At 43.7% G+C, this 27294-nt stretch overlaps 1 protein-coding gene across 1 annotated transcript in view; it reads right to left on the minus strand.

The window, feature by feature from the left end:
- The window catches only part of LOC148474401 (uncharacterized), a 237928-nt gene that overhangs the window by 106929 nt on the left and 103705 nt on the right, over positions 1-27294 (minus strand). The window contains exons 3-4 of the mRNA XM_088458633.1: positions 25220-25269; positions 16664-16717 (exon numbers count right to left, since the gene is read on the minus strand). Coding sequence (XP_088314759.1) covers positions 16664-16717; positions 25220-25269 — 104 coding nt within the window. The remainder of the gene's footprint in view (positions 1-16663; positions 16718-25219; positions 25270-27294) is intronic.

Consider the following 27294-nt stretch of genomic DNA (forward strand, 5'->3'; position numbering starts at 1 on the left):
AGATGAGAGCCACTACTGAACACTGTAAATCCACTTTAAATTACAATTTTAACTCAATCTGCATAATTTAGAAGGTGATACATCAAAAAGTAGGCATTAGGGACAGGGGCAATTACCAAAAAAAAGTAATTTGCAGAAAGAATGCATGCATAGTGCTGAGATAGCTGCTAGAATAACCAGAGTTGCAGATAGAGATACAAAAACAGTTTAAGTATCAGATAAAGGAGGAGATGTACTAAGCTCTGGAAAGTGATAAATTGAAGAGTGATAAACTGAACATCCTACCTAACTGTGCGGAAATGATTATATAGTCTGATTATTGCCGTTAAAAGCCTGTAGGAGTTTTGAATAAAAGTTTAGTAAATTTTCATCTGAAATGATCTCACAGTTTCTTAAAAAAATTTTTTTTGCAGTTGCCTTTACTACTGTAATTAAACATATAAATTCTCTTACAAATATAGACAAGCACATAAAAATGGATAAGGTAGGGGGAGGCAATCTAATAGCCTGCAAATTGCAGGTATCGGTGATTACGGCAAGTCTGCCCGGAATGGGTATGAAATACCGCCAACCGCATGGCCGGCGGTTCGATTCCCGTCAGCGGCAGCCCGACATCAGCAGAGTTCGAAGCAGCGGAAGCCCGACAGCGCTGGAAATCCCGATCGTTAATAGGTGAGTATCTACTAACCTAACCCCTCTAACCCTAACCCTCCTTAGGGGTGCCTAACCCTAACTTCCCCCCCAAGTGCCTAACCCTAATCCCCCCTCTAAGTGCCTAACCCTAACCACCCCCTCCCCCGCTGCCTAAACCTAAGTCCCCCGGGGGGGTGCCTAACCCTAAGCCCCCCCCCCGGGGGTGCCTAACCCTAACCCTCCCTCCCCCTAGCTTAACCCTAACCCTCCCGGGCGGGTGCCTAACCCCAAGTCCCCCCCGGGAGCCCTAAACCTAACCCTCCCCCGCCGCGGCTGTCCGCTTGCGGCGCCCAGCATCACTACGATCGGGATGCCGGGCGCCGGTCTCCTGGCGTCGGGGAAATGTGGGCGTCTACATCTAGACGCCCGGCATTTCACCCTTGCCGGGATATGACAGTCGGGAAGCCGGCTGCCGGTATTTAGGCAGTCGGCTTCCCGATTGCATACCGTCTGCCCATTTACTTAAAATGGGCGCTTAAAAATAAATGGACACACTCGCCGGAATCAAATCAAATCAGGCTTTTCTATTTCTCACATTAACTGAATTGTACAATGTGAAATATTAACAACTTTCTGCAACCACAAAAACGAGACAGTCGCATTTAATTGCATTGCCCCATTGTGAGGAGTGATGCTACACAATGTATTGAGAACAGGAATGGTAGGGGCAGAGTGATGATATTCTAATGTGTATCAGTGGGGATTGGGCAGAACTGTTCCATAAAACTCCACATTTCCAGTACTTTCTGCAATCATAACCACAAGTGTAGCCCTCAGTGCTCTAAAAGTGGCAAAGTGACAAAATTCCAGTGTGCAGGAGAGGGAAAGGAAATACTTCAAACAGATCTAATTACAACGCTTTGCACAAAAGAAGAGCAATAGTCACTTCAGAGAAAACAGACATGCAATCACGCATAACCCAAACATCCAAGAGATCTTTTAGAAAGGCCTTTTCTATACAAAGTTACATTCCATAACCCACTTGACTGCTAGATTTGTAATTTGCAAGAGTCTGTGGAACAAAAAAAATTACAATTTCTGTGACTATAAAGGCAACAGCATAATGTTACTTGCAAATATTGCAGTAGATGTTTTAGAAAATGGACTCTTCTCTTTTCATAAAAGTTGTGTTAAGGGAATAGACACTTCCTAGTACCATTTAATTCCATAAAATGGATAACATTTACAGTATATATACATACACAGTATATATATATACATATATATATACACACGCACACACATTTATTTTTTATTTTTCTTAAAAGGTATAAAAGCCACAGCACTTACACGGCCATTGTAATTTATTTGAAATGCATCAAATTATACCCTCTTTTCCACAAAACAGCCAGTCCGACCTGGGTTTTCAGACATGGTTCTAACCTAGGTCAGACACAGTTCACACAGCACCATCGATCTGGGTTATTCTTAGGTCAGCCCCGTTCACATTGAACCTGGTTCTGCCCTGCTAAACTTGTGAGGTCATAAAAAGTGGGAGGTGACTGCTCCACAACCACCAATCAGCTCATTTTAGGTATGACCCAGGTCGGAGAACCTAGATTGCGCTGTTTACACTGCACCATTACCCGGGTCCATCCTGGGTCCGACCCTGGTAGCTACCTGGGTTGGATTGCCGGGTCACTTAACCCGGGTTATTTTTCAGGAACCCTGTTACACTGAGCTGCGACACAGGTAGACCCAGCAATAACCCGGGTTATCACAGCAGTGTAAGGGGTATTAATTTTACAGTATTTTCAGGAAATTTTTTTTTACTCAAAAAAGGAGTTTAATGTATGTATTGTAATGTTAAAAAGATAACTCCATTCAAGAAGGCTAAAAACACACGCACACACACACACACACACACACACACACACACACACACACACACACACACACACACACACACACATATGACAACTCTGGTCTTAAAGAGGACTTCAGTCTTAAGGTGCGTACACACTTGATGACTTGCAAAAGATGCAATGTCTTCCCTTGAACTACCCGGTAACTCCCCTGCACTCCCAGACAAACGATATCCTGCATAAACTGTCCAATCTGACAAACGATCTGACCAACGACCTGAATCTTGTTAATGAGATTGGCAGATCTTGCTTGCTGTAGTCAAGATCATATGATGCGATGTACAATCTGCGGGTACACGCATCGGCACCGTGATAGTGAGTGTCCATTTTACACAATTTGTGGTTCCGTTGCGTTGAAATTGGGCAAATAGAGCAAAAATTATTGTCTAGTGTGTATGCGCCTTTAAATCAGCAGTTGGAAGACTTATACATGGCTGCTGCAGACCTTTGGAAGATATCCCAATATCAGATACTTCCTAGCAACATCTGTAAAAATGGAAACAAACTGTGGACTGCAATGACTGTTTCCATCTGGTCATGTGCATTGGTTGTTGACAATGCAAGATAATTAAACACCAAATACAGCTGTGCTTTCCGATTCCAAGACATGCCTCCACACTGTAGTATCTCTATCCTGCCTGGAATGCAGTCTGCAATGGTCAAGTTATGCTCTGGACATTCAACACTTGTGCAAGAAGGTAACAGCACTGTTTGGACCTACCCTTTTGAGGTTCATCGATGGGGACAAACAGTAGATACAGAGCTGGTGGCTGTAGGTTAGCTCAAATTGTTTTGAACTTTTTGGGATTTAAAAATTACTAAAAATTAAGCAAGTTCTCCCACAATTAAACCTTCATGGAGTATCATTTATGTTGATGCTTGACTAACAAATCCCTTCATTACATGGGTGTCATTTACAATAAAAATCATAGTTTATACAACTATTAAACACCTCACTACAGAGACACTGGGAGAACTGTCTAATTAGAAGCATTACAAGTTCTATTTGCAAATGTTGCAAATTCTGTTGATCCCAACAGATGAAGACTTGACCCATTCCTTAACTATTTTTTTTTGCAATGCAATGTAATTATTCCTGTATATACCGAAGTCACAGCAGAGTAATTGCATACAGTGGCACCAATTTACTCAATATAAGACATTATAATCACGCGGGCATATTTCTGTATAATCCGTATTGGATGCACCAGATGGCTTACACATATTGAGCAATCATTCCAGCCAAACCATCATTTACTTTCTTTCTTACATACTCATAAGCAGTAACTTCCTGCTGAGATTCCTCATAACCCACTCAATGTCAGTATGGCAGTACACTCTCCAACAATGGGGTCTTAATTGGCCTCATTCCTTATTTTACTTGATCAATCCTGAATTTCAAAATGGCCAGACTCATACATTTATTGCATGGAGGTGCAGGGGAAATTCTAACATTCATTTTTTGGTAATTATAGCAACTAAAAAAAACCTCTAAGAGTCAGCCCTCAAGTCATGTACTCAGGGCTTATTTACAATCTGGGAAAGCTTTAGTGACACACTCTCTCAAACTCTTAAAACACAAATACACACTGTATTTCAGAGCAGTATTTGGTATGGAACTTGATATGTAACAAGAGTTTTACTGAATGATTGAAGAATGATGCGTTCAACTTAATCCTTCATAGGCGGCCCTTTTTCAGGGGATGACATGATTCACCTTTTGTTTTCATGTGTACGGTGATGTTGGCCATGCCTGGGCGGCATAATAATGGTCTCTTTAGCTTTAGAGATCATGCTTCCTATGTATAGTGTAGGGGTTACCCAATCTTAGGTCTCATTACAGATTGCACCTCACCATTTTGTGATGAAATGCTTGTGTTCAATATCATTACAAACTTCTCATGGTCCCTTTTTATGCATCTGTCATTTTATTTGCTCCAGTTAAAAGGTGTTACATACAATTCTAATACCTTTAATAACAAAATATGAAAACAAATCCCGTACCAGATATAATCTGTATTGTGTAGATGACTGTAAGCCAATGGTCTTTTACCAATCATTTGACTTGACTTTGCAATTTCAGCTTGCAAATAACGGTAAAATAGAATATATACAGTAAGCTATCCAAAATCAAACATGGCCAAATCTGTTGCCTTGCTTAAATTTAGCTCAAATATCCTGCTCTATCTAGTGTGTCACAAACCGCCGTCGGAGCAAGAGAGGCCTCCGCTACTCACCACTCCGTGCACTTAGATTGTGTCTCTTTGACAGGCGCACGGCCTCTCGCAGGTCGGCGGTTAAGCCTGGGGTCCAGTGTGCACCATTTCCATAGGAGACAGGGTGCCGCCAACTTTCAAAGGATCAGCTGATCGGAACACTGCCAATCCAGAGCTGTCACGGTGTCAGCTGATTGCTGCATCCAATCCCCGCTGGTCAGTGGGGATAAAAGGAACAGCCCGAGAAGTCTCAAGTTGCCAGTGCCACTGTATTCACAGCCCTTGCTGCGCGAGGAGAGCGCTTCTGTGTTATTCCTCAGAGTGATTCCTGCGCTTCTTTCACCTAGCACCTCTGGCTCCATCGGCACTGCAGATACCCACAGTCTATCAAGTTCCAGCTGATGTTCACAGTCCATTGGTCCCAGCAGATAACCACAGCTCATCAATTCTTACCAACAACTACAGCTCATTGGTGCATCGGTTCTCACAGATAACTACAACTCATCGGTTCTTTTTAAAACTACAACTCCTCAATAACCATAGACCATTCGTTCCTACCGATATCCACAGCTCCGATCTATTTCTCTAGTTCCAGTGCTAGTCCTGAGTGACCCAGCCAGAGGGCCGTGACCTGCCAGTCGTACGCCACAAAGTCTATATCTCCTTGCGGGGGTCCCTGGCAAATACCGCCGATGGGTTAGACTTTTCACCTCTGGTCCGGCCTCCACCAACACTCCGTACTAGTTTCAGTACCCAGTCTCACACATGAGCAGAAGTTATATCCACCCAGCGACGTTTACTACAGAATCCACAGAGTCCCTATCACGTCTAGACCTTTGTCCGGATTCACAAAAGACCCTATCTGTGACAGTGTTAGAGAATTAATCTCAAATTTTGAGCTTCAGAGTAGCAAAAACAAACCACTTTAAAACTAATTTACTGTAAGTAACTGTAATGGTGCATACACACGGTCAGATTTTTCATCATATTTGAACGATAACTATTTTAAAAATAGTTCCAATCGTTCAAATCTGATGAAAAAATCGTTCATGTATACATACATGAACGATGGACGATGAACGATGCGCGTTCACGTTTGTCAGAGAACGATATCTGAGATCTGACATGTTTGCAGTCAGATTTGTCAGATATCGTACTTTTTCTTCAGATATTGTTCAAATCGTTCACTGTTGCTTGTTTTGAACAATTTGAACGATTTTTTCATTGGTGGCCACTCCCCAAGGTTCCATTTTGTGATCAGCGCGACGCAGAGCCAGCAGTGCAAGCCGGTGGTGCAGCTGAAGACGCCCAAGACACTCAAAATAAGGTAAGTGTATTTTTTTGAAAGCAGTGGGGGCCAGCAGCATGGGGGTTTAATAATGATACCAGCGGGCCATCAGCAGCGGGGGCAGTGCTGGGGGGGGGGAGCTGGAATGGAGGACACACGCGGGGACATGGTTTTCCATATGACCTGCGGGCCATCAGCAGCGGAGGCAGTGTGAGGGGGGAGGGGGGGCTGGAATGGAGGACACACAAGCGGGGACATTGTTTGGGATATGAGCTGCGGGCCATCAGTAGCGGGGGCAGTGCAGGGGGGGGAGTGGGGGCTGGAATGGAGGACACACAAGCAGGGACATTGTTTGGGATATGAGCTGCGGGCCATCAGTAGCGGGGGCAGTGCGGGGGGGGGGAAATGTTGGACACACCAGCGGGGACATTGTTTGGGATATGAGCTGCGGGCCATCAGCAGCGGGGGCAGTGCGGGGGGGGTGGAGGGGGGGGGGGGAAATGTTGGACACACCAGCGGGGACATTGTTTTTTATATGAGCAGCAGGCCATCAGCAGCGAGGGCTGGGCGGGGTGATGGGGGACATGGAGGAGACACCAGTTGTGGACAATGTATTCAGCGGGGCATCAGCGTTGCCACTGCTGCAAAACCTGGCATGTTATTTTATCATCTGCGATGTTATGGGAAAACCTGGCATGTCATATAGGACCTGCCATGCTGCAGCAAAACCTGGCATGTTGTTATTTTATCATCTGCGATGTTATGGGAAAACCTGGCATGTCATATAGGACCTGCCGTGCTGCTGCAAAACCTGGCATGTTGTTATTTTATCATCTGCGATGTTATGGGAAAACCTGGCATGTCATATAGGACCTGCCATGCTGCTGCAAAACCTGGCATGTTGTTATTTTATCATCTGTGATGTTATGGGAAAACCTGGCATGTCATATAGGACCTGCCATGCTGCTGCAAAACCTGGCATGTTGGTTATGTGACAGAAGCCCTCACAGGTATCACGGGTAGAGGCACAGCACGTGCTAGCGCATAAATGGATCTCGGCCCATCAAAAATACTATATCCTATGACGCAATTTTTTTTTATTTTAAAGGCTTTTTTTTTTTTAATGTTAAGATAATTGATATACCTGTTTTTTTTGAATGTCTCTTTGAATCTTTGTATTTCAGACATGCCTGGTAACAAGGAATACTGGACAGGATTTCTTGAAATCTACCAAGCCAATGTCTGTGGAATATGCAATTGAAAGAATACTCAGATCGGGGCTTGAAACACAAGGCCTATGTGAAACTGCAGGAGTATTGCAAGGCCCTGAACAAAAATTTAACCATTGACTGGGTAAAGCAGAAGATCAATAATTTCCGAACAACCTTTATGCGGGAGCACACAAACTATGAGAATGCCAAACGTTCGGGAGCTGGGGCAGATGAGGTGAAGAAACCAACATTATGGTATTACGACATCCTGTCCTCCGTCCTGACGAAAGAGGCGGAGACACAGTCAGTTAGCTCACTGGAGGCGGCCGTGGAGGTGACTCCTCCTATTGAAGTAGCGGAGACTCAGGATTCTGTAAGTTCATGGACTATATAGTTTTTTAAAATATCCTAGAACCTTGTAAATATAGTTTTCCAATGCTATGTAGGTGTTTTTTTTTTTTATTTTATAAATTATTTTGATTTAATTTTTTTAATTTTTGTTTTTTGTTTCTTTAATAATAATTTGAAATTAATTCATATTTTCTTTCCTAGCTTCGTCCTATGGAGGAAGTGGATCCTGAGCCTCCAACCAGTGAGCTAACGTAACTTGAGGCAAGCATTGTGGAGGCGCCACCAACAACACCGCAGCCCCAGCCAGCGGCAAAGAGGCGGAGGTTGGCAGCCAAGGGGGCGCAAGCCTCAAGTTCCAGACCTGATCGGGCTGAAAGATTTTTAACACGTGCTGAGGAAGTTCTTCAGACAAATTCGGATGACTTAACAGTTTTCGGTATCAACATGGGCAATGAGTTGAGGAAAATGAAGCCCCAAACCCAATTTCTTTGCTGGCGGCTTATATATGGGCTTATTTATCGTGGTATGACAGATGAGGTGGATGAAACCACGACGATAAGCCCATACATACCCCAGCAAAGTCTTCCCACGGAAATAAGTACCAGTCACCTCCATGCGCCGATTCCCTAATTCCTCTTCCACAAATGTCTCCCCGTTCTGCGTCGGGATCCCCTCCGTCACCGTCAAACCTTCCTGGGCCGTCCTCAATTGCCCTTCACTCTGCTGCTGGGAGTGCATTGGCCACTCTTGCCCATGAGGATTTTTTGGATACCTAATTTTTGTAGACACTTTTTTTTATGGCATGTTTGTTAATTTTTTTTCAGCCCGATTTCTCCTTCTCTTTCGTCTGGATGTTGGACACTTGCTCATAAGACCATAATGTTGGACTCTCTTCACCTTATCATTGCCCTTCCTTTGGAATGTTTGGCATTCCATATTTTGTGTTGACGTCCGCTGACATTGTTCGGAATATTTTTTGATCTTCTGCTTTACCCAGTTTGGATTGCATTTGTTTTTTGGCCCATGCAATACTTCTGCAGCAGCTGATGAAGCCTTGTAGCCCCGATCTGAGTATCCTTTATTTTCAAGGCACTCATTGGCTTGGCACTACCAAGAATATCCTGTCCAGTATTCCTGGGCGATTTTTTTTTTTATATAATAAAAATAAAAAATTATATTTAATTTAAAATTCAAAATTCGTCTCTTTATTTAAAAACTTATTTTAATTAAATATTATTAAGCAAAACAATTAATGTCTTTAGTATTTGCAATTTATAAATATTGTTTTAAATCTGTGACTAGACAGTGGGCCCAATTTAGACCCCCTTGCACGCGCAGAACGCCTACAAGTGGGTCGATGTTCAATCATCCTGGACGCTTGCTAAAGCTGTGGGTGGTCACCCACAAGTTAACGAGCGGCCAGGAGTATGGTTTTAATAAACACGTTTTCCACCCTGATTCCGAACATTTGTAGATTATTAAAAACAATGTTTTTGGACATATTTTACAAAATACCCAAATTGCCCCTGGGGGGCTGGCTTTGTGAAAAAGGGCCCTAGATATTTTAATAATTGCGTATATTTGCAGTAGGGGGGAAATCCAAACTTATTTAACTATTTATTTTACAGTGAACTGACAGGTGCCACATAGCTGCTAGCACTTGTAGTTCCACAAGAGCATAATGACAGGCATGCTGGCAATTGTAGTTCAACTGTAAGATTCAAAAAATTAAGATAATTTGCCCAACACATTACACCCATACACAACACTGAAAGGGATAGGGAGAATAGCGCCAGGCTTCAGCGTAAGCTGGGGGTGCTGGGGAGGGGGGTAAACTTCTTTGAGGGGTTCCCCACTCCCCCAAAATCCCTGGCTTACCCTAAGTGATTTAGGGTGGTAATGCTTTGGACCTAGAGGCCAGGAGTTTGGGTCTCTGAAGCTTTGGCGTTACTCCCAAGTCTGTATAATTTTGTAATGTACAAGAACAAAAAAGTAAAGAGAAAACTTAAAAAAGCCAACACAGGAAAACATATAACAAAGAAGGGATCAATTTACTTTTCCTGGTAAATACAAATTGTATGTCAGGTAATTTTTTCCAAACATTTTAAGCACGGTCTGCCTGCCAGGGAACGGCACCTTCACCATTAAAATAAGAGACGTATCGGTCCCCGATTTGTTTGGCCCCTGCTGTGACACCTTGGAGAAGCAAGGGAGGATTGACAGAGGACCAGTTTGGAAGTGCCGGTTCAGTGGAAACTCCTGTTGTCAAACTGGGTTGTCCTTGGGTTTTACGAAGCAAAAGGTTATGTAAGACACATGCTGACAGAACCACCCAATTTATCTTATCCACACGCAGATTTACAGCCGTGTGGAAAACTCTAAAACGATTACTCAAAATCCCAAAGGCGTTCTCCACTGTTCACCTGGCTCTGGATAGACGATAGTTGAAAATTCGCCTTTCTGGTGTCAATGTTCTTCGGGCAAATGGCTTAAGGACATGTTTGTGCAAAGCAAATGCCTCATCACCCACAAATACAAATGATAACCCATGTGAACAATCATTAGCAGTAGGTAGTTGTAACATGTTCTTCTCCATCCTTTCATAAAATGTTGTGTTTTTAAATGATCCACCATCGGAGGCTCGACCATTCTTTCCTACATCAATGAAGATAAGTTCATATTTGGCAGAAACTATTGCCATTAGGACGATACTGAAGTAGCCCTTGTAATTAAAGTATAAGGAGCCAGTATTACTGGGTTGGGTAATCCAGATGTGCTTGCCATCAATGGCACCACCGCAATTTGGAAAATCCCATCTCCTTTCAAATTCCGCAGCAATGTTCTGCCAATCGGCAACTGTAGCAGGGAACTGAAATTAAAAACATAAAATATGTTTCAGCACATTTAATTCGTAATTTGATGATCATAAAATAACAGTATTTACAAGGGTCAATTTATTACGCTGTGTTTTCAGAGACAGAGTGAAACAACAATAAAGGTGACAGGTAATTGGGGTGTTTGTGAAAAGACAATGTGAAACTGTTGAAATGCCATCCTTACATAAAATCAAACTTGGTGTCCAAAATAATACATCCTAAAAAAACAACTTAGCAAGGCCGGTTTAATGGGGAGGGAGGGATAAAAAGGAATGTTTGTACAATGGCCCACAGTCACATGGGTTTACCAAAACTACTGGCCCATGTCTCAACCTGCCGCTGGTGTGCCCTCTGCTTGCGTCGTGTAAACTGCAGGGAGCGCAGGATGAAAAAAAAAAATGACATACATCCAGCCACCAGCTGGGCCACAATCCATTTTCTCAAGGGAACGGCAAATGAAGAAAGACGTGATGGCTTATACTGTAGTGCAATAGAAGAGTTGAGTCTCGGCGAAGGGTAAATTACGTTTGTATCAGGTGCGTGAATTAAGGTATTTTTCTGACCAGTATTTTTGATGTGTGTGATAGGGGCACTGTCAATGCATTAGAGAGGTGCAAAAACAGGCATTACAGTATACTGTGGCCACTATAGGGTGAACCATATAGGGGGGCCACTTCATGGGGACACAGCATAGGGTGTACTAATATCGACGACAGAACTTATTAGTTTTCAACCATGCAGGGCCGGTGCTTGCACTAGGCAAGCTTAGGCATCTTCCTAGGGGCGGCCCCCAGTAGAGGGTGGCTAGCCCACGGATAACCCACTCCACCAAATTGACGGCTGCCCACTGACATTGTGTTACCATCGGGCACCTGGCTCCTCCTCTATCCCCCCCTGCCCCCCGCGCCGCCGCCAGCAAAAGCCGGAGAAGGGAGCTCACTCCTGAGCTCCGATTTCTAGGTTGCACAGTGCACTATGGGAGTGACATCACCCATGATGTCACTTCCATATTGCCGAGGAACGGACGCCGTGGATGGACGGCAGCAGGTCTGGAGTGTGTTTTATGTTTTTTTTTTTTTGGATGTGTGTGCGCGCCCGGCTGGGGAGGGGTGGTTACTACAGGGGGCATTCCTTTTGGGGGCACTACAGGGGGCCAAAGTACTGAGGGCACTTCAAGGGGCATTACTACTGTGTAACTGCAGGGAGCAGTACTACATAGGGCACTAATAGGGCATTAGAACTGCCATCACTACAGGGGCCTTTACTACTGGGGCCACTGCAGGGGGCATTACTACTGGGGGCACTAATACAGAGGGGCATTATTACTACTGGGTGCACTGTATAATGGCCACCATTACAGTGGGCATTGCATATTGACAATTGACATTGTCATATTGCAAATTGACATTTCCAACATGACAGTGCCCATCTGACGTTACTCATGTGGTAAATGTCTTATGCGGTAGACAAACAGTGGGTCTGATTCAGAGCCGGACGCTGTGACCAGAGCACTCGCTCTGAATCAGGGCCATCCTACCTATTATTGGAGCGGGCTCCTGGCCGCTCGCATAGCTGTGGGTGACCACCCACAGCTTATGCGAGCGGCCAAAAAGATGGTCGCGATGGTCAAGACCATCGCGACCATCGGGCTTGCAACGAGACCCTTGCGGTAGGGTCTCGTCTGCCGCAAAGGCGGAGTACTTTTGGCTCTATCAGAGCCAAAAGCACTCCCACTGACATCACTTGTGATGTCAGTGGGTCCGGCCCCAGGCAGTAGGCGTTCCCATGGGGATGGTGCCCAGACCAGCGCCAGGATATAGGTGAGTATATTTTCTTTCACTTGCGGGGGCAATCATTAAGGATTCTACTAGAGAAGGGAACAGACCGGCTGGTATAGGTAAGTATGAGTGTGTGAGTGCAGGGCCGTAGCTAGGGTGGTGCGCCAGTGCCGTCGCACAGAGTGCAGTAGGTCTGAGGGCGGAACCAGCCACCCACCCACCACAATTACTATACGCCGGATGCCGCTGCTATACATATATTAAATTGCGGCAGGGACGGATTGCGCTGCTGGGCCGGCCTCCTCTCTCCTCAGCAGCTGCTGTCACACAAACACTGACAGCCGCGCTTGCTTAGGGCACGGCTCTCTCTATGAGCAGCAGTGGAGGCAAGGGCCAGAGATGTCAGTCTCTGGTCACTGTGACTGACAGCATTAGCGCAGCGCAGTCTCTATAGCTACAACGCATGGCCTCGCCCCCTACCTATCTCACTGGAGGTGGTGTGTCTTCTAACAATGAATACAGCTGAAGCACTGCGGGACGCGCGCCGCTCCTCCTTCTATGGCACTCACATGGGTGTGAGCCTGTGGTGCTCACAAAATCAAATGCACAGGGCAGGGCACCACACATATCGGGCCTGAACTTACCACCAGGCTCAAAGTGTGCTGCACATATCAGCCCTCCTCTATATCATGACCTGCTCCTCGCCTGAATCACTGTTGTTTTTACAGAAGAAAAAAAAAGGTACCATGAGGGCACTGTGCGTATTGGGGGAAACTTGGGGACATTGTGTGTACTGGGGGGTAATATGGGGGCACTATGTATACTGGGTGGTAATATGGAGTTGCTGTGTGTATTGGGGGTAAAAAAGGGGTGATGTGTGCACTGGGGTGAAATGGTGGCAGTGTGCTGTGGGTGAAAAGGGGGTACTCTGTATACTGGGGAGTAATATGGAGGCACTGTGTGTACTGGGGCAATACGTGGGCACTGGGGATAATACAGGGCCACTGTGTATTGGGGGCTATACGGGGGCACTGTGTACTGGGGCAATACGTGGGCACTGTGTACTGGGGCCATACGTGGGCACTGTACTGGGGGGTAATACGGGGGAACTGTGTGTACTGGGGGGTATTTTGGAGTTGCTGTGTGTACTGAGGGGTAATAGAAATAGAGACACATATTGAGGGGTAATAGAAATGTTTTGGGTGATCCTGGGCAGTTACAGGGGGCTGAATAATCAGACGCACATGTAACATAGTAAGGCCGTGTTATTGGAGTGACACAGGTGTGTTGCTGAAAGTGGTTGCTCACAGAAACGCTGAATTGCTCACATTGGAGGCCATACTCAGACGATGATCTGCACCTTGCATAGGGCTGGGGCAAATTTAAATGGTCCGACCGCTGGTGGCATCTGAAGACGCAAAAGCATGATTGCAGTGTCTGTAGACGCTAAGGGGTATATTTACTAATGTACGGGTTTTTACAAGTGGAGATGTTGCCCATAGCAACCAATTAAATTCTAGCTATTATCCTCTAGAAGCTCCCTAAATCATATAAGGAATTTTTTTATTTTTTTTGGGGGGGGCACCAATGCTCCTTCTTGCACAGGGCACCAAAATGTCTAGCTACGGCTCTGTGTGAGTGGGTAGGGGTATGAAATAAAGTTATACTTGTCACGGTGTGCATGTTTTGTCTTTATTTAACTATGTATTTTATAGTGGGGGTACAGGTGCTGCATGTCTGCTGGCACTTGTAGATCCACAAATGTCAAAGGGCAGACATTCTGCAACATGTAGTCCCACTGTACAGTACAAAAGTTTTACATTCTTTGGCCCCCCTATTACCCCCATAGCCTATTAGTCCCTGCAGCCTTGGGTTGATTTCTAAAATACGGCTGACCCCTACACATTTTGTTCACCTTATTTTTGGAAACCACCCCTGGCTGCACACCTAAACACCAAAATCTGCATTTTTTATAACCTGCTAAAGGCTGGCAAAAATGTATCCCCCTATTTTACATTGACTTTTCATCGGCTCAAAAAAGTTTAATTAAATGTAATTAAATTAAATGGAATACGGGGATATTGAAAATCGGCAAACATATAACGTCATCGCCGATATTTTTGAGCCGATTCCAACCTTTTCCCTACAAATTTATTACCCAGTCAGTTGGTTAAAAAAAAAAAAAAAAACAGTATGTCATTACATGCAAATAAAAATAATAATTTTAAATACCTTTAAGTACTGGGGCTGGAGGGCTTGGTATATGGACTTGCACGTCTCCGGTATGATGACGCCCAACGTCTGAGGTGAAATGAGGGAACCAAATTTCAGGTCAGCCAAGGATCTTCCGGTAGCAAAATATCGTAAGGTAACCACCAGCCTCTCCTCAGCCGATATGGCCCTTCTCATATTCGTATCCTGTTGCTGAATAACAGGAGTCACAAGCTGCAGCAACTCCTGAAAGACGACGTTGTCCATCCGCAAGAAATTCCGGTAGTCATCCGGATTATTCTCACGGATTTCCATGAGCAAAGGCATATGGGACATGGTATCCCTCCGCAAAAGCCACTCCTTTGTCCAGCAAGAGCGAGGCCTCCTCCTCCTCTCAGCCCTCTCCCTCCCAGACAAAATTGCGACTCCTGCGTAGGCCACCAACATTCGCTGACGAATGGGATCCACGTCACTATAGCACAATAAACACACTTTGTAAAAGGCAAGCCAAAAACAAAGCGGAGCAAATCAGCTATGCAACGACGTTTAGCTGGTATAAACCGAACCAAACTAGCCACAGAGCAAGAAATGCGAAGCTTTAAAATGGCCCCCAGCTTTTTATTCCCTCATGCTAGTCACACCCAGCATTTCCCTGTCAATCATTAACTTTGGACCAATATTTCTCATTTGAAATTCCACCCTTTTTTTCTGTCAGTTTTGTCCAATATCGTTTAAATCGTCCATCGTTTATAAAAATCGTTCAAATCGTTGACTACATTGTTACAAAAATCGTTCAAATTGTTGAAATCGTTTAAAAAAAAAAATCGTTCGAACGATATCGTTCAAAAACAAATCTGACCGTGTGTGTGCTCCATAAAATTGGAATGGATGATTCTCAATAACCCAGCTCTGTTCCTCTACAGCAGGCCAATTAGCCTGGTGAACATTCGCTCCCCAATAAGTTTTAGTGGTCCATGTATTCTTGAAGTTAGAAGTACTGTATATGTGCTGTAATACACATTGGCATAAATAATTTTACAAAACTAGCTGTAAATTTGCATGGAGAAATTCCACTTTTCTTAAAGATTATACTGATAACCCGAGTGGGCAACCCTGCTAGTCACGTCCTGGATTATTGCATTGCCCTATTTATGAGCATTTTGGACAAACATTTTTTACTGCTTGCAGTTAGTCCCAACGTATCCTTCCTACCATGACTTGTGATTCTCTGCAGTAACCAAATCAGCAAATTACCTTCAAAGACTCAGATAGATGTCTGGTTTCAGCACTAAGCCTACTACTTACTTAAGTCTTAGCTGCCTTTAAAAAGTTGTAAAATGGGGTGAAAGTCTAAAAAAAAATGAACACAAATTGGGTAGGGATTTAAAGGACCTAAAATAAAAAGTGATCCATCCAAATTAAAAAGAAAAAATAGATCATCTCGGTTGCTCCAGCAACCCCTGTTCAGGGTGGTCAAGGACTCCCATCCATGAACTTCTGCCCAAACAGCTAGGTACACTGGGGATCAGTCCAATCACCACATCCACAGAGCATTGCTATGTAGACATTTGCATTTTAATTGTAGTTTTAATCCCAACCATATTAGATTCAGTTGATTTATATTTTATTTGATCATTAACAATGTGCTAGAAAGTTTTTTAAAAAAAAAAAGATAAATCTAGTTTGGGGCATTTATTGTTCACATGGACATAGAAAGTCTTTGAGCAATGCAGCTTCAGATTAACAGATATGTAGGAGTCCAGGACTAGCCCATTCAGTTCTCATGGCAACAACAGAAAATGGAGGAGCAAGATGGATTGACTGACAGTTGTGCCGATGGCTTTCTTAGGACAAATAATTGCTGAAATCAGGGAAACCAATCAATTTATTACTAGATTTACCGTCTGTACATTGTGAGAAGCAGACATCCTAAAGGCTTCAACATTTCTGTACAACATTAAAGTCGTTTAAAACATTTAAAAAAAAAATACATTTAAAAAAAAAAAAATTCTACTTTTTCTGCTGTTAATTGAGATTTGAATGGCACAATTTCCTATACTGGTTAATACACCTTTTAAAGGAACTCGATAGAAAGTCATTAAACTCCAAATGGAGCTTATAGAGCAGACACTTGCAGCATTTCTAATAAATAATGTGTTTTGTGCTCTTCTCACCTTGAGAATCTTGTTCTGCGAGGTAAGAGCCCCATAGCGATTCATAGAATCCTGCTGTAAAAGTAGAACGGAACATGGAGTTAACTAAGTATATAAAAGACACACAAAGATCACTAATATCATAGTAATAAATTATTTCCTTATGCGTCTGTGGTTGTTCACTAGCCTTAAAGTAGATTAACCTCATCTAACCAGTGGCTGAAAAAGGACCTATGAGGATGGGAAGTTTTCACTGGTTTCCCAACACCAAGCTAATCATTTATTTATTTTTATTTTATTTATTAACAGTTATTTATATAGCGCATACATATTCCACAGCGCTTTACAGAGAATATTTTGCCATTCACATCAGTCCCTGCCCCAGAAGAGCTTACAATCTATGGCCCTCATTCAGAGCCACTCGCAAACAGCAGTACGCTCGTTGCGTTCCGATGTTGAATAACCGCGCATGCGTCGGTGTAACACTGCGCATGTGTGGACGGCAGATTGCGAGCTTTTTTGGTCTCGTTCGTCAAATAGCGTACAGGAAGTGACCTGTCAAATGTGATTGACAGAACAGGGCGTTTTTGGGTGTTGACGGGGGTGGAGATGGAAAAACGCAGGCGTGGCGAGGCGTTTTTGGGGCGTACATACATTAGCAAATGCGAGCGTAAAATGTGTTCGGACCGACTCATACGTCACTGGATGATCCTCTTTCCCTTCAAAATGCTCGCACAGCTTAGGGTCTGGATTACTCGACCACATTGGCGATGGCCTTCTCCTCCGTCCCGGGACTCCTCGATGTTGTTGCGATTAATCGCGGGAGGGCTGAAAAGCAATTAGTGTTGGATTGAAAACCGGCTTGGTATGTGTTTGGAAATCAGTTTTTTGGGATAGCACAAAACCGTACGCAGGTGGAAATCAGAGCTGCTAATGTCAGGATGACACAATCAATTTGCGTACATTTGTGAAGGTTTATTTTGCCCTCAATTTGGTGGTTAGGGCCTATTGTAACAATAATGTCATCATGTTTTAATTTTCGCACCATTTTATTTTTGCCTCTTGAATTTGCCTCGTTATATGATTTTTTAAACGTTCCTTAAAGAGCCCATTTTTTTTTTTTTCCCAGTCTTTGCCTTTTGGTCCAGGATTCAATTTAACCCATTTGTACAATAATTTCACAATCCAATGTCAGATTTTTGGTTTCAATTTATTGCTCAAACAAAATTAAAAAAAATTTAAAATTTGGGATCATCTTTTTTTGCCAAAGATATGTCCCAAAATCAAACAAATTGGCCCAACATAACTGTTTACATAAACATACAAAAATTTTTTAAAACATTTCACAAGAAAGGAGAGGGAAGTTTTGACCAGAAAGGAATATGAGCCAAGCACAGAAGGATTGTGGGAAAAGTCACCATTGCTGTCATCGTTTTTTCACCCGTTTGGATGGGGGAGGGAGGGCGCCAGACCGGGTCCGGGATGTCATCGGGCTGGCCTGTCCAGAGGCAGATGTTGTGGCCTCTGGACTAGGCACAGGGCTAGGCACATTTGGAGGATTGGCTGATGTTGTGCCAGAGGTGGAGGATCCTGATGTTCCGGCAGGAAGGGAGGTCGGCTCCACCATGTGCTGGCGAACGAGCTGCTCCAGGACATTGGCGATGCGGATGTTGGCCCTGGTATTTTCCGCCAGGGCCTGACCAATGGTCACGTTGGTCGCAGCATTTTGCTCCAGGGCCTCAGCCACCCGTAGCAGACTGGCGTCCATCCTCTGCAGAATCTCCGTATGGAAATCCGATTTGAAATTGAGTTCTGTGAGGAGGGACACTGCCTGCGAGGGGGATTGCCCTGGACTGGCTTCTGCAGGGTCCTCAGCCGGATGTACTGGTTCCTCCCCTGCCGAGCCAGCAGAAATTCAGCGGCCAAGGCTCCCCTCTGGAACAGACTCATCCGCCTGTGTCTCTGTTAGGAAAAAAGAGAAAAGCCTCACATTAGAATCTACATATTGGCACAATAACATTTCATAGTTGATAACATCCAAAGATTTACCTGGGACAACATGAGGAGCCGCAAAGTCTGGCATGTCCGTATCCATGTTGGACACGCCAAACACCTCCACAGGCTGCACACACCCCTGTGCCAGCTCTTCTAAATCGGTCAACTCCAATGACACAGGGGTGGGACCCCCACCTGTCCCCCTTGCATGCCTAGCCCTGTCCGCGAGTTTTTGCGTTAGGCGATATTTGAAGTCGCCCCATCTGTGGGAAAAAATGCAAGCCATTATCCTTTTGTTTAAAATGGTGTTTGTTTTTAGGGGGGGCAAGTGTTTACTTACCGCCGTTTGACATCCCGGGCTAGACGGACATAATCACCCACCCTATTGACAGCAACGGCTACCTCTTCCCACATTCTCCCCTTCTGGCTTAGACTCATATTCCTGTCTGCCTGTGGCAGGATGTCCACACACTTCTGTATCAAAACCTCCATCTCCTTTCTTGTGAAATGTGGCTGCCTTTTTTTTTTGGCAGCTTTGGCAGGAATACTGGGCCCGGCAGCCTCTTCCATGTCATCCTCCTCACCTATTTGTGTAAATATTCATATTTCTCAAAATCACAACTTGCCCAATCTTATGTTTCAAATAAATCATTGATACAAAATGCATGAAAGACTTACCGCCTGACTCTTGGGCATTGTTTCCCTGGTCTGTCGCCATGTCTGAGGTCCAATCCAGAAATACCCCAGAATTTTAATGTGTTTTCGTGACGTATTTATACATGCGTCCTTATTTTGCGGCCGCATCATTGATTGTGCGTTCCTATTATCCCTCCTTAATTTGTGCGGGAAACGAAACACTATTTATGGCTTGGTGTGTCTCGAGTCGAGGTGGCGTTTTTGGATTGTTGGAGGATACCTTGTCTGGAGTTTATTGTTTGCGTATAAAGGAGTTGGCGGTTGGAGATTATTTTGTTTGGTAGATTTACGTTTTTATTTTCCGTTCTCTTTTTTGTTTTTTATTTTTTTTACCTCGTTTCTTGATTTGGTAAGTTTTGTGAAGTCTAACTTTTGATCAATTGTTGTTTCATTGTGTTTCTTCATTTTTGTAAATTTTGGATCAATAATTTCATATATTTTAGCTTTTGATTAATTTCGGACCCAAAGACCTTTTGATTTGGACTCTTATATATTTGCTCTTGGTAAGTCCATTTTTTATCTTGTATTTGTGAACTAATTAGCGCATTTTTCACAGTTTGTATAGTGACTTGTATTTGCGAACTAATTAGCGCATTTTTACTACTTACTATTGGGACTTGTATTTGCGAACTAATTAGCGCATTTTTCACAGTTTGTATAGTGACTTGTATTTGCGAACTAATTAGCGCATTTTTACTACTTACTATTGGGACTTGTATTTGCGAACTAATTAGCGCATTTTTACTACTTACTATTGTGACTTGTATTTGCGAACTAATTAGCGCATTTTTACTACTTACTATTGTGACTTGTATTTGCAAACCAATTAGCGCATTTTTACTACTTACTATTGTGACTTGTATTTGCGAACTAATTAGCGCATTTTTACTACTTACTATTGTGACTTGTATTTGCAAACTAATTAGCGCATTTTTACTACTTACTATTGTGACTTGTATTTGCGAACTAATTAGCGCATTTTTACTACTTACTATTGTGACTTGTATTTGCGAACTAATTAGTGCATTTTTAAATGCTTATTACTAATTTTTTTTTTTTGAGGTTGTCCTTTCGCTTTTTGGGCAAACATTTCAACCCATTTTGATGTACTGTGTGCAATGTCGTTTTGCTCTTTTGCCAAATGTGTGTTTCGCATATTTTAAGTTTGGTCTATCACAAAATTTAGAACCAAAAATGCACAGAGTGAATTTTTTCAAAAAATTTTTGTGATTAATTTCAGTTTGGACGTATCATGACAATACCCCGGCATGTAAGCAGCAATGGATGGTATCATCAAGCTAAGTTGTTTTGAATTTTCTTTTGGGGTGGGTCCAAAGCCTTACATTACAATCTTGCCATTTCAGGTTGATCTAGGGCGGATTGTTCTGGCCATGCTCCCGGAAGCCGACCAACCTCAATCTCGTCCCAGGCGTAGGCATCGTAGGCGTGCAAGGCCCCAGATATTTCGAACACGTGTCACCCTTTTTGGAATGCCCGATGATGAGGTTTTAAGACGCTACCGTCTTCCTCCCAAAATCATCATAGACACTCTCTCATTAATAGAGAGTGATCTGGAGCGGCAAATTGACAGTCCTACAGCAATACCACCACTTACGCAATTTATGGCGGTGTTACATTTCTGTGCCTCAGGATCGTTTGAAACAACGGTGGGAATAGTGGCAGGCATCTCACAATCCTCCTTTTCCCGGATCCTGAGGGCAGTGATGGAGGCACTTTTCAAGCACCTCCATCATTTTATTCAAATGCCTTTGGATATGGGTGCCCTTAGTGTGGCCAAGGCCAATTTTTACCAAATAGCTGGCTTCCCACACATCATAGGGGTTGTGGATGGTACTCACATACCACTTCAGCCTCCAGCACGGCTGGAGGCCATATTTCGAAACAGGAAACACTATCACTCCCTGAATGTAATGGTGGTATGTGATGCCTCCCTCCAGATCCTGTCCCTGAATGCAAAATTACCAGGAATTGCACATGACTCCTTCGTCATCCGGCAATCAGGGATATGGCACAAATTAAACAACCTACAAGCTGGTGATGCGTGGCTTCTGGGTAAGTGTAGACCTTTAGTACATAACAATGTTAAGCTTGATACACAGTGATCCTGATGTTGTCTATTCTTTTTCACAGGAGACAGTGGATACCCTTGCATGCCCTGGCTGCTCACTCCTTACTTGGCTCCCACACCAGGTCCACAAAGTGAGTTTAATACCGCACTTACAGCCACCAGGCAAGTGGTGGAGCGCTGTATCGGCCTCTTAAAAGGCCGATTCAGATGCCTCCACCGCTCTGGTGGCGAGCTCATGTATTTGCCGGATATGGTTTCGAAAATTGTGGTCCTGTGTGGGATCTTTCACAACATCGCCATAAGGAGTGGTGTTCCAATGCAGCCAGAGGATGCCTTACCTGAGGATGGCCCCCCCGAGGTTGGTCGGAGGTCAGTATGTGGGGGGGCCATACGCGATGATGTGGTGGCCCGATATTTTAGGTAATTATTGATCAAACAACAGTGTGTATACCCAATGTGTTACGGTTTTTTAACGTTCATCTTTTTTTATATTAATTCTTGCACCATCTTCTGTTTGTTTGCATAATCTTTGGCACTCCCACGATGACTACTTCCTGCTACCCTTCAAAAACCTTTCTGTGGAAACTTCGGGAATATATTCTGACACCAATATTGCCACGCCATATTTGTGAAATCATGTGGGCATGGACCTTCGTCAACCAGTTCTTGATTTGTTGTGTGTTTGTTTAGTGTTTTTGGTATGTGGAGTTTTTATGATTATCACTGTGTGTTTTGTTTGTGAGTGACCACTTTGTATTTTGATTTCTGTTGTGAATAAATATTTGGAGAGTGTAATTTGTTTCCTTTTTGGGCACGTTAGAAGCAAGTGTAAACAAAATCCCAAACGTTAATTTTACCTAAGGGGTAACCCAGTAATGAAGCAAGTGGAGCTAAAATGTAATATGTTTTCGGGGTACTAACCAACACAACAAGGAATCCTGTACAATCAGTTGCCTTCGTAAGATTGTCCTAAGCAGTTTGGCCACCAAATAGGAACCTGAAAAATGGTGTAAACTATCATGTTGACCACCACAAAAAAGGAAAATGACATTGGTACTGGGAGGTGTTTCTTGTGCCTGTTTGCATTCAAAATACAACACACAATCTGTAGTGAGTTTCTGGGGCAAACCTTGCTTGAAGAGTCTACTTATGTCAGTGTAAAGAATCTTGGATTTACTCCAAACGCATGAGACAGAGCTTGATTTTAAACATATTTATTAAGAAACAATTTAAAAAAAAATTAAAACAAAAAATTAATTCCGAAGGAGGACCAACAGATGGTCAAGGGCCTGCATTAGCCCGGTGACCTGCTCCCGCATACGGCCCACACAATTCTCAATCTCTTCCCGACGCCTCTGTTCCTCTGTGGGTGACAAAAGTTTGGGGATTAATAAATCGATAATGAAGCAACATTGTCAAAAAAAAAAAAACAAGCAAACACAAACTTACAAGCTTGTGGGCCAAAAATACATTACACGGATAAAACCCAGAAGCCCAAAATGTCGTATGCCAAAAATACAAGGGCCCTAAAAAAAGGCACACAGGTGGGATGTGTGTATGGTGACATCAGCAGGAACAGGTAAAGACAACCCCCAAAAATACCCTAAGGCGAAAAAAAAAAAGGGGGACGACACATGATTACATACAAACAGTTTGTGGTGTCCAAAATAAACTTTAAAAACATACCGTTCTCCAAAACGAGAGAGCCAGAAGCCACTCCCTGGACCACCTCGGAGGTGGCTACATTCCTCAACCCGAGGGGCAAGGTGTTTTCGCCATCCTGGGAGGGGGTATTTGGAGGAGGGACGGATGGAGGAGAGGGGGAATTGGGCTGGAGGGGAAGTAGGCCAGAAATTTCGGCCACAGGGTCTGGGGAGGAGGGGGGAATAGAAGAATTGGGGGTTGGAGAGAGGGGCCGGGACCGGCGTCTTGTGTGGCGTTGCCGCCGTAGTGTTTGCTGTGCCCCTAAAAAATGACCAAAAAATTGTTGTTAGTTTCAACAGGAAACAAAATAAAAAAAAAAAACACAATAGGACAGACATGAAAACATGCACATGCAGATATGACTACAATGACTCAATAGGACAGACATGAAAACATGCACATGCAGATATGACTACAATGACTCAATAGGACAGACATGAAAACATGCACATGCAGATATGACTACAATGACTCAATAGGACAGACATGAAAACATGCACATGCAGATATGACTACAATGACTCAATAGGACAGACATGAAAACATGCACATGCAGATATGACTACAATGACTCAATAGGACAGACATGAAAACATGCACACGCAGTTAGGGCCCACAAGATAAACTTGAAAACCACAGTCCAGAACACTTACTTTCCGCAATCTGCATGCGAAAGCATGCCAGCAAGCGGGGCGTCCGCCGGTGCAGGTCCGACCACCTGCGCTCCAGCTGGCCAATATGTCGTCGTAAGCCGAAGGAGCGCAGGCGTCGACGTACCTCCGCATATGCGGAACGCTTGCACCTGTTGGAGATGGGTGGAGGCTGACTGGTGATCCTCCTGTCCATCACCTCCGTCAGCACCAGCAGTTCGCGCCTGGTGAATGCGGCGGATCTCATGATGGCAATGGTGTTTTTTTGACAAAATATTTTTAATAAAGCACCACAAAAAAATTTGATTGGCTAATGTATTTGGGAAATTAACAGAACAAATTCTATTGGTTAGTGTATGAGTCATGTGTTCGACAGGGCCACAAATCTCTGGAGAGTTATGATTGGCTTGATGCAGTGACATGCGTAAGCAAATTTAAATAAAGAAATGAACCACAGAAAAATTGTGGGGAGACAAACAAATAGAACAATTGTTTAATTGGGGCTAACATGTCTTTGGAACAATAAAAGCGAAGGTTTCAGCCGTACGTATTCTGCGAGCAAATACAAACACGGACAAGATTAAAGTTTATTGCATTGTGTTGAAAAAAAAAAACAATTAAGCTAATTGATACATTGATTGGCATGATACGATTGAGGGAGGTAGGCAGAAAAAACGAGCAGGTAATCGGAATCTGACAGTCCCACTTCCGGTTTGTACTTGTGCGTGCGTTCCCTTCAAGCCATTTCGGGGATGTACGCTCGCTATTTGGCACGCTCGTTAGTCAGAGGAGGGGTCGCCTGAGTTTGGGGCGGATTTTTAGCTGCGTAGGAAAAAACGAGCGAGTGCTTGAATTTAAATATTTTTTTACGTACGGCGAACGTGCGTATGCCCACTTGCGAGTGGGTCTGAATCAGGGCCTATATTCCCTATCACATGCACACACACATACGCACTAGGGTTAATCTTGTAAGGAGCCAATTAACATACCAGTATATTTTTGGAATGTGGGAGGAAACCGGAGCACCCGGTGGAAACCCACGCAAGCACAGGGAGAATATACTAACGCCACATAGTTAGAGCCGTGGTGGGAATCGAACCTGCGACTTCAGTGCTGTGAGGCAGTAATGCTAACCATTACACAATCATGAATGTTCTAACATTAAAAAAATAGTGGGTAAGTTCATACAAAATGACATATAAAACCTGGCTTTGAATGAGCTTGGGTAACTATTAACCAGGTGTCCTCGTGAATTTAAAGTCACCATTGTACCCAAGCTAGGAGCAATGCCAAGTCCTGCACCTTTATTAGTGACGCATCAGACTGCATACTTTCATGTACATACACATATATATATATATATATATATATATATTATCTGCCACCCCCAGCCACATACCAGCAGTGTCTCCAGCTGCCCACATCTGATGATGAACCGCTTACCTTCTCTTTGTTCAATGCCTCCTGAGCCTCCAGTTTATAGACTAAATAATCTGTACAGAGGAAACAAACAAGAATGAGATCACACACCCATATGCACAACACATTTCATGAAAAGGAATAAATGACATATGAAACTTAGCCGACATCAGTGCAACTTTCCAGATGAGGCAAGTTGTGAAATGTACCCGTGTGTAGCACAATGTCAATAGCACCATAAAGTTCAAGTTAGAAAATCTGAAGCTTACTCACACAAATCAAAGGAAAATGCTTTTCAGAATGGAAAATTGTATGCAGACATAACATTATACAACTGGCTTCACTGCATTTATTTGAAAAACCTTTTTGAGATGAACAATCCATGGAACGTGTAAACACGAGCTCCTCGGACTGTTAGCCTGTATTCAGGGTTACCACATCCCACTTATCCAAGAAAAATCTGGTTTTGGCCACTGGAAAGAGTTAAGTTAAAATGCTAATTTTCCAATAACACAATGCCTTGAGACACTTTGGTTGCAATGATAACTTGCATTTGTTTTACTTCATTACTGTATTTGGTAGTGTGTATGAACTAATCAGACTTTGGGCAGAAGGGCACTTTACTATATACGAGAGTAGCCCAACATCACAGATTTACATACCACGGCCAGTGCATAGAATTTAATTGCCCCCTTTTTGTCACAGAGGGGCTCCAGATTTTGGCTTGCAAGAGAAGAAAATACAAACAAAGAACTTAGATGTCAGGGGCAGACCAGCTACTGTGGTGGGTGCTAGTCAAGGACACCCCTGAAATCTATGGCCTGTATAATATGGGATGTAGTCTGCATCCCGATGGTCGATATACCGGCTCCAGAATCCCAACCGCCAGCATCCCAAAGTATCGGGGGTTAGGTTCGGGGTTAGGCACTAGCGTGAGGATTAGGCACTGAGGGGGGGGTTAAGTTTAGGGTACGGGGAGGGGGAGGTTAGGGTTAGGTACCAAAAAGGGAGGGTTAGGGTAGGGAGAGGGGGAGGGTTAGCATACCAACCAACAAGTGTCGGTTGGTTGACCCTGTCGTGATCCTGGGATCGGGATCCTGAACACCGGGATCCCGACTGCCGACAACCCATACCTAACCCTTTATATAGCTCCAGTATTCCACAGTGATTTCTAACAGTCTCCGTAACTTACATCCTGCAGTAGCATACCCCCATCTACAATGCACATTGAAAAGATCAGGAAATGTACCATAGTTGACAGCATATATTTCCTGGAACATTAATCAGCAAAGGAAACTGAAATAGCTATAAAAACTGTAATAGCCCTGTTAATGAGGAGCAGTTCATTTGTGAATTATGCACCACATACGGGCTTTACAGGGAAGAATACAGCAGCCAATCATATGCTTGCTTTAATTTTCTATACAGCAGTATGAAAATGATAACATCGGGTAAGACGCTATGGGTGACACCATCTGCTTCTTGTGCAACCACTTTACAGAAAATGTCCCCTATCCACAACTAGGCCTGTGGAGTCGGAGTTAGTATAAATCAACAAACTCCAGCTGCAAAATAAAAACGTATTATATAAATATCAGCGATCACATTAACACATGTACAGACGTGTTGCTAGTGGGACAGGGGATAGGCTGAGTACTAATGATGGCCCCAATTTAGAGTTGGTGCAAATTGCACTTTTTGAACAAACCATGTAGCACTGCAAGAAATGTGTGCAAATGCTTGCAGGGAAAACACTGTGTGATGTTACATGCTGCATGCACATATCAGGCAGCTCTATTTTTAGAGTATGTCCCTCCACAACTACTTTACTTTAGATTATGCATTTTTCATTCCTTCCCCCTATAACACAGAGTATGGGGAGTGGCTTTAGACTGCACACCCTGAGAGCAGGGCCGTCTCTTTGATTGGGCTTTTAGGGCAGTCGCTCAAGGGTCCGAAGCTTCAAGGGGCCCTCCAGCCCCCCTGCAGCTGCGGCCAGTTAGTAAATGTATTTTTTTTAAGGCACTGTGAGCCTAATTCAGGCCCGCTCGCAAGCGGGTCGAGTTAGCCAAGTGCGCATGCGCACGAGGGAGCCGGCT

The sequence above is a fragment of the Taudactylus pleione genome, unplaced genomic scaffold (genome assembly GCF_031769625.1).
Source record: "Taudactylus pleione unplaced genomic scaffold, aTauple2 ptg000845l, whole genome shotgun sequence".
NCBI classification, from domain to species: domain Eukaryota; kingdom Metazoa; phylum Chordata; class Amphibia; order Anura; family Myobatrachidae; genus Taudactylus; species Taudactylus pleione.